The sequence below is a fragment of the Octodon degus genome, unplaced genomic scaffold, assembly GCF_000260255.1.
Source record: "Octodon degus isolate 3935 unplaced genomic scaffold, OctDeg1.0 scaffold00064, whole genome shotgun sequence".
NCBI lineage: Eukaryota > Metazoa > Chordata > Mammalia > Rodentia > Octodontidae > Octodon > Octodon degus.
In genome coordinates, this window is record NW_004524640.1 from 10,864,098 (window position 1) to 10,872,483 (window position 8,386).

Sequence of the window (8,386 nt, forward strand, 5' to 3'; positions counted from 1 at the left end):
CTAATTATACTGAGGTAGCAGCGAAGATGAAAAGGATAAAGGATATTTGGTTCGTGTGACTGAAGACCAGGCATGGGACCAAGAGCACGTCTTGGGGCAGGGGAGATGGCTCAGTAGAATAAGTGCTTGCCTGGCAAGCACAAGGCCCTGAGTTCAATCCCCAGTTCCGCAAAAAAAAGAGTGCTTCTTGCTTTTGAATATATTACCTGGAAGATACTTCTGAGTCCTCAGCATGACACAATGGATTAGGCAGTTTATTTCTATGTATGTATTTGGTACAGGGTCTTGCTACGCAGCTCAGACTTGTAGTGATCCTCCTGTCTCAGCTTCCCCAGTGCTGGGATTACAAGCGTGCACCCCCACATCGGGTCTCGGTGGCCAGCTCAGCACACCCTGGGGGCAGGGCTGGTGCAGCATGCAGTGCAGGGGATCAAACGCCAGTCCCTGTGCTTGCCTAAGCAGGCGCTTAGTCCACTGAGCTATCTCACAAGCCCTAATTAGAAGAAAGATTGCTTCTCTGAATTTCCCCCACCTCCATGCAGCTCCTTGGGCCAGCTGATTGGACAGAAAAGTTGTGTCTTCATGAAGAAGCAAGCAAACTAGTGCATCCTTGGAAAGCAACTTGGAAAGCAGCTCTGGCCCAAGGTCAAGGTCCTCCCTTGCACAGGGGATAAACAGGGTGGCAAGGTCTTTGTTCCCCTAAATTCCTCCGTCCCTGCCCCCATAGCAGCCCTTATGCACTGAGTGAGGGGAGACAGAGGTTTGAGGTGAGGCCCCCATGTCTCCCTCAGAGTCAGCTTTGAAGAAACCTTTCCCATTCCTGCAACATTCCCCCTGCCAGGGGCAAGACAGGCAGTGTGGACCTGAAGGCAGGTGACAAGAGAAGGTCCTGTGCCAGCAGAAGCTTCCACCTTCCCTTCTGTCCTCTCGCCTCTCTAACAAAAGGCTGACACAGGTGTGACCTCTTTTCCTATAAAGGCCCCAGCTCATTCTGGAATCTTCTACGGGCCCATTCAGGCCCCAGGTCATCAGGACAGGTGGAGGGGGAGGGGATGCTATTGCAGCCAAGTTCAAGCCCAAGCCCCTGTTATCCCAGAGGCCATCCCAGAGCAGGGACTGGAGCTGTGGGGTGGGGACAGCAAAGGCCACTGATGGCTCCTATCAGTAGGAGATAGAAGCAGAGGTGCCGGGTGCTGGCTGCCGCTCCTCCTCAGGGCTCATCGCTCACAACACACTCTTTGTTTTTGAATCTCAAGGTCTTTGGCTGGCAGATGGCTTCTGGAACGCAGACTTGAAGTCCAGGTCTCTGAATGCCAGGCCTGGAATGCCTGAGGGGCAGCCAGTCCCCTCCCCTTGTGTCACTTCCCCCAGCCTTCCAGGGAACAGGGAAGGACCCAGAAGCAGACAGAGCAGGCAGGCGAGGCAGCCAGGCATCCAGGCCAGCACCCCAGTTCTGCCTTTTATTTGCTGAGTGCCTCAAGAAAGTATCTTAGCCTCCCTGTGCTGTAGAGAGGTTAGGGCCACTATTGTCCCTCCTGATGCTTTTGGGGAACTGAGTTGTAGATGGGCCAACTGCTTTCTGCTGGTGCAAGAGGACACCCTGTGCCATAGCTTTCAACCTCTCCACACCGGAAGACCGGGAAGTCCCACCAGCCAGCTCTGCGGGTGCCTGATGCGGTCCGCCCCTGCTCTCTTGGGGCTCCGCCCCACCCTGGCCCAGCCAACCTCGGACCTCAGTTGAGTTTCTCTTTCACTTAGCGATCGATCCGATCCCTGAGGTCCTGCACCTAGGACACTGCCCAAGTCAGGGAAGGAGGGAAGGAGAAGGGGGTCTGAGCGGCAGGCTGCTGGGCGCCCGGGCATGCTGAGGTAAGAGGAGCAGTTTGGGAGCCTAAGGAGCAGGGACTCCGTCTGTGAGCAAGAAATGGAGCGACAGGGCTGGAGTGGAAGAGATCGGCTGAGAAACATCTGCCCACGGGGCTGCAGATGGACCTCCGACTACAGGTACCGCGCTAGCCCGCATGCCCCTCCCTGCGCGCCCTTCCTGCCCGCCCGTCCCGCGGTGCCTCGGCCTCATCGTCTCCTGCAGCCAGGCCTTGGCTTCCTGCCTTCAGGGGCTCCGCTGCCTGCGGGGCTCTGCGCGCTGGGGATGCGGAAGCCTGACGGTCCTCGGGCTGTGCTGTCCCTGTCCGGGCACTTCCCGGGCTTTGTCATCAATTAGAGTGTAGTGGACCCGTTGGTGCTTTGGTTCACTCGAGTCAGTTCGCTGTGACCCCGCGCTGTCCCTGTGGGGAGGCGGCTGGGACGCTCGGAGGCGGACAGCGGCTCCCCAGGACGTCCCCACTGTGACCGCGACAGGGGCTGGCCGAGGTCCGCACACAGCCGCGCCTGGGCGCCTGAGACCCTGAGCCGCTAAAATGACGTTGGAGGGGAAAATAAATTAGAATGCTTAGGCGAAATGCTGGTACTTTCAAATTGACAAAGACTTTCACGGAAACGCATGCTCCTGAGCTGCTTGAGGTGTCAACAAGACGGAGACAGGCCGAAGTGGAGGACCAGCTCCGTGTCACCCGCACCTTGGCTGGGCAGTTGACCCCGCTGCGTGTGGACGCTGCTCCCCGCCTCATAGCCGGGGTGGCTCCAATAGGGTGCCACAGGTTCCGTCGCTAAGTGTGTGAACTGAGGGGCTCCCTTGACTTTTGAACAAATGTAGTCTGGAGAGGTGAAACGTCAGGAATGAAGGAAGTGAAAGGCTAGAAGTTAGTCTTTCGAGGGTAGGGAGTTCTGTGTTTTTGACATTTTCTCCTGGCTTGGAGATGGATGGGTAGGAAAACACTGGAAGTGGGGTGTCCCATGGGGAGGACCAGAGCTGGGGCCCCGGGTGGGAAGGGCACTCTCTGGCTCGTGCCCTCTGCGCCTTTTCTGTGTTCTCACCTGGAGAGACTGCAGGATTTCCAGGGCCTGGAGGAGAGAGGGAGGTGTTGGGTTCCGGGGCTCTGGGGACTCCTGTTTAGTGCACAGCGACTAGGAGTGACTGTGGGTCAGTTCTGCCGTTTCTGTTTTCTCTCCTGTGCCCACAGAAAACCGTTTGAACGGATATATAAAAAAGCATTCTATTTCTACTTTCGGAACCTACAATATGCCCATGGCCGGAATAATACCTTCCTGTGCTGCAAAATAATCAGAGAGCGGGACAACCAACTTTGGAAAGAGGTCTTTCTAAACCAGGTACCTTCCAGTCTCTTCTCTGGGACAGGCAGAAGCTAGGCCAGGTGAGAATGCAGAACAAACTACCAGTAAATTCACATGGCCATGTCCTCAGGCCCGCTGTTCTGGCTTGGCTGTCCTAAACCCAGTGACTTCACACAAAAGGCCTCATTCAGAGGTTCCACCCTGTTCCACTCTGCCAACAATTGTTCCGGGGTCCTGACATTTGGCCTCGCAAGTAACAATCCCCAAGGTCTGGGGATCTCAATGGGCAGGCACCCTAGCACTCAATGCCTTATTTGTCCTGTGACCACTGGAATGGTGGGTTCTGTCCCTGCCACATCCCTGAGCCTCCATGACAAAGGTCTGCTACCAACAGCACCCACTTCACAATGCCCGAGCTGCCCCAAGCCTTAAGAATTTCTGTTACTTTTTTTATTGTTGAGACAAAATACCCCACACCCACACATTAAGGGAGGAAAGGCTTATCTCAAAGTTTGTCAAGGTTCAATTGCTTCTCAACCTTTCGGCTATGATCAGGTGTAAAGTTTGTAGAGGTTCAGACCACAGTTAGCTGGTTCCAAGGCAGGAGAGGGTGATAGGGAAGAAATAGTTCATGGCACAGTAGGCAGAAGGCAGCAAACCACAAGCGGCAGCAGCAAGCCTGCCTTCTTTCTCTTTAGATTCCATCCAGGCTACAAACCTATTGATTGATGCCACCTCTATGCAGGGTGACACTTCCATTATCTACACCTTTAATCCCATCATCACACGCATAATCCACATTCTCATACCTTAATCCAGCTACTAGGTGGAAATTCCCCATCTGTAGCCACATGAGGCTTTAAGGGGACATCTAGATACAGGCCACAGTATAGGAACTCCTAGGTGACCAGCACCTGTAGTTCCAGTACCTGCCACCTGCAAATGTCTCACCACACACCTGCCTCTCTGTCTCCTAGACCTCAGCTTTTCCAGTGCTTTGGGCCTAGGCCCTCTGGGTGGGCAGGCTCACTCTAAAGCAGAGCTAGCCACAGATCAAAGTCATAACCCTTTTTTCTAGTTCCTACAGTTTATAAAGTTGCTAGATATGAATGGAAGTATGTTAAATGACTGACAGAGTTCAGTACACCTACCATATTGTTTCCCCATATCCTCCATAGGGAGTGAGTCCTCCACAAGGTAGCCAGGGAGCCGTTATCTCTCTCAGGCTGCTGGCTCCATTCAGACAAGCAGAGTTTCACCTGTGGCCATTTGGCCCCTGGGGACAGCAGAGCTGTGTCCCATCCCAGGGAACAGTGGGGGGAATGAGATGAGTGGGAGCAGAGGCTCAGAGTGCTTGCTTCCCAGGATGGGTGCTGAATGGGTGCAGGGTCTAGTGGGGGGCGGGCTAGAGAGAAGGGGAGTCCAGGAATGAGATGCCTGGGGCCCCACCCTGTGCTCCCTGCCCTTCTAACCAGGGACTTTGCCCTTCTCTTCACCTGTCCCAGGTTGGCCCTCACAGACTCCATGCAGAGCTCTGCTTCCTCTCTTGGTTGCATGACATTAACCTATCCCTTGATGAGACCTACAAGGTCACCTGGTATGTGACCTGGAGCCCCTGCAATGAATGTGCAGAGGAGATTGCAGAATTCCTGACCAATCACAAGAATGTGACCCTGACCATCTTCAATGCCCGCCTCTACTACTTTTGGAAACCCGCATTTAAGGAGGGGCTGCGAGCGCTGGCTGACAGAGGGGCCTCGGTGAACATCATGGACCTCTCAGGTGAGAGGTGGGGCATGAGGCCTGCACTGGGGACCAGGATGAGGGCCAGGCAGGTGTAGGTTGGCGGCGCAGGGGAAGGGGAGCCCTTTGGCCAGCCAGAAAAGCTCAGGGGCCGGGCCCTTATGGGCTCTAATGTTCTCTCCCTCTTTCATCTCAGATTTTAAAGACTGTTGGAATCTCTTTGTGTGCAACAAAACATTCAAGCCTTGGAAGAAATTTTATAAATACTATTTGTTCCAAGATGAAACCTTGAGTGAGATTCTCAGGTGAGAGGTCTCCTCCATCTCCTCTCCCCTCTCCCTTCTGCCCATCCTGTTCAGACCTTCCCAGCTGAGGTTACATGGACCTCTCTCTGGCTGTCTCTGCTCTCTTCTGCTGAGCCCGTATCATCTCTGCTCGCCTCCTGGTCCTCCACGAGCACCCTTTTCCTCCCCCATCCAGATCCATGTCCTCCCGCCATGTTGCCACTGCCACCGTAGTAAGTAAATCTTGGTATTAAACTGACTATAGGGGCCGGAGAACTGGCTCAGTGGAATAAGCACTTGCCTGGCAAGTGCAAGGGCCTGAGTTCAATCCCCAGTTCTGCTAAATAAATAAATAAATAAATAAACAAACTGACTATAGCTGGACGTGGTGACACATGACTGTAATCTCAGACCTTGGGAGACTGAGGTAGGAGGATCACTGTGAGTTTGAAGTCAGGCTGGGCTGTATAGTAAGATCCTATCTGAAAAAAAACTTAAACTGATTATAAATGAATATATGAAAATTGGAATAGTATCCATTCATAACGTAGTCACCACTGTAGAAACAGAGAACAAACTTCTGGCCCTTGTTACCATTCAATGTGTGATTTGCCTTTACTTCTGAGGCAATCAGAGAATTCATAGTGGCTCTTGCTGAAAACTGACTCTTCCTTTGGGCTCTCAAATTCCCAATAAGTAACTGAAAGCAGAGGAAATTGGACCTTCATTTTGTATAATTCTGGGTCAAATCCTTAGCTCTGCATACAGGGAGTTGGCAAAACAACCCTTCTTAGCCCTAAATCTACTCCAACCTTAGATGGCAGAGGCTGCCCGAGTCCTAAAGATTCCACCCCCAGGAACTGAGTTGCTGCCCTCAGTCCTGCAGCTTCCCTTGCAGCTATGAAACCAAGGCTGAGGTATCACTGAGCCGGCCCCAGCCCATCACAGCCCCTGCAAAGAACAGGTCTCTTCTTCTGTGGACAGGTCAGTGTGAGCTACTTCATCTGTGCTCGGCTAGGGAAGACTCAAGCTGGAGACCTCCAAAGTTCTCTAACTTTATAATTAAAACCTTTGCCTGTAGATCCTCCCCATTGAGTTAATTTTAATTTCCCTTGTCAGCAAGGACCCACTCTGGCCAGTGACAATTTGGAAATGTCCCTTGAGGCAGACTTGAGTTCCCAGTGAACCCCCTCTGGGTTTCCCTGGTGAAATTACTGTGAGTCCCAAGGCCATGCTAAGAAGATGCTACAGTCCAGGCACCATGACACCAGAGCAGCTCCCTCAGGGACTCGCGGCCAGCTGGCCCTGACCGAGGAGCTGGCGGCACTGTTTCTGTGGCAGCTTCTGTTCCTGACCTTAATGGCTGCCTCTCTCTGTGTCCCTACATGGTCCTTCCAGTGCACATGTGTCCCTGGCATCCCTGTGTCCTGCTCCCCTCCTATGACAAGGCCATCAGACACACTGCATCAGGTTTCACCCTAGAGCCTGTCTTCTCATGCAATCCACATGCCGACTTCTAGGTTAGGGCCTCAGCATCTGGGCCTCCTTGGGCTGCGTGTGGGTGGGGACTGCAAGGCTCCTGTCTCTTCTGGGTGTTGGTCTCCCAGGGAGGTCCCAACCTGATAGCACTTCCATCTGGCTCTTGCTGCACCCCAGAGGCCTCCCCATTGTTCACCTGTCACCCCTACCCACCCTGTCCTGTCTCCTACCCCTTCCTAAAGAGGACCCTCTGCATGGAGGCCAGCCTAGGGACCAGTGGGAGGGACTGAGCCAAAAAGAAAGTGATGACCGTGCATCCGCGGAGCAAAGGAGCAGAGGAGGATGGGTGAGGAGAGACCTGAGCGATCAGGGCTTCTGCTCCTCACACATGAAGAGCGCGAGGGCAGAGCAGAAGGGTGCTGGCCAGAGAAAGGGAGGCTGGAGCTCCAGGTGACACAGGAGGTGACACAGGGGTCCTGACTACAGGGAAGGCCAGGAGAGGGTCCAGGCAGGGTGGCCAGGGACACTGGGCCCCAAAGAGGTGATGGGGACCTCAACTCACCCCACCATGGAGTCGGTTCACTGACTCCCATCACAAAAAAAGAATTTTCAAGGCATATCCTTGAGAGGCATCAAAAGGGTTATTCTCTCTCTCCCTCTCCCTCTCTCTCTCCATCCCTCTTCCTCTCCCTCTCCCTCACCCTTTCCCTCTCTTTCTCTTCTTTTTCCTCTCTCTGTCACTCTCTCACTCTCTCGCTCTTGCTTTCTCTGTTGCTTTTGCTGTCTTTTGGTGCCATGAAGTTTTGCCTCTCTGCCATGCTACCTTGTCTTGAAGCCAGACAACTGTGGACAGAAAGCTCTAAAAACTGGGAACTAAACACATCGTCCCTCCTTTTCAGGGTTCCTTTTTTTTTTTTTTTTTTTTTTTTTGCACCAGGACTCAAACTGAGGACCTCATGTTTGCCAGGCAGGCACTGCACCACTGGGCTCTATCCCCAATCCCTTAGGCAGGATTCTAACAATAGACTCTCAGAGAGAATAAAATGTTGGTCCTTAAGAGACAGGTGTACTATAATCTGGAGTTGCAGGTTTCTATGTGGTCTTGGAGGTATCATCAAGATGAGTGATCAAGGTGTATTCCCACCACCTGCCAGCTTACCCATTTGTTGCCTAGGTTAGGATGTAAACCATTACACGTGTTTGAAGTCGAGATCTGGTGCCCAGTCATACTGCTGAGGGTAGAGGTCTGTGAGAGGGAGAGAAATTTACAGGTGCAAAGTGTGGGCCATAAAAAAAAAAATTTATTTATTTATTTGTTTGGTACAGGGTCTCACTACGCAGCTAGGACTCATAGTGATCCTCCTGTCTCAGCCTTCCCAGCGCTCGAACTACAGGTGTGCACCAGCATACCTGGTTTTGGTGGCCGGCATGGCATGCAGTGCTGCAGACTGAACCTGGGTCCTTGTGCTTACCAGGCAGGCAATTACACTGCCGAGCTAGCTCCCCAGCCCTGTGCCATAATTTATATAGGCTCACTAGAACTGTTAAGTCCCTTAAGAAAAAAAGCTTTGGAGTTTCTTTAAAAAGAAAGGTGCTTGGGGCTGGAGAGATGGCTCAGTGGTCTAAAGCACCTACTTGAAACAAGCTTGGCAAAGCACAGGGACCGCGGTTCAATCCCCCAGCACCAC

The 8,386-nt window shown here is 52.9% G+C and overlaps 1 protein-coding gene across 2 annotated transcripts in view; it reads left to right on the forward strand.

Annotated features, from left to right (window-relative positions):
* Positions 1 to 1,714: 1,714 nt before the first annotated feature.
* LOC101566045 (DNA dC->dU-editing enzyme APOBEC3-like) overlaps positions 1,715 to 8,386 on the forward strand; it is an 18,661-nt gene continuing 11,989 nt past the window's right edge. For both annotated transcript variants that reach the window (XM_023718992.1, XM_023718993.1), the window contains exons 1-4: positions 1,715 to 2,004; positions 3,081 to 3,228; positions 4,698 to 4,974; positions 5,132 to 5,240. In XM_023718992.1, the coding sequence (XP_023574760.1) occupies positions 1,925 to 2,004; positions 3,081 to 3,228; positions 4,698 to 4,974; positions 5,132 to 5,240 (614 nt within the window). In that variant the 5' untranslated portion in view covers positions 1,715 to 1,924. The remainder of the gene's footprint in view (positions 2,005 to 3,080; positions 3,229 to 4,697; positions 4,975 to 5,131; positions 5,241 to 8,386) is intronic.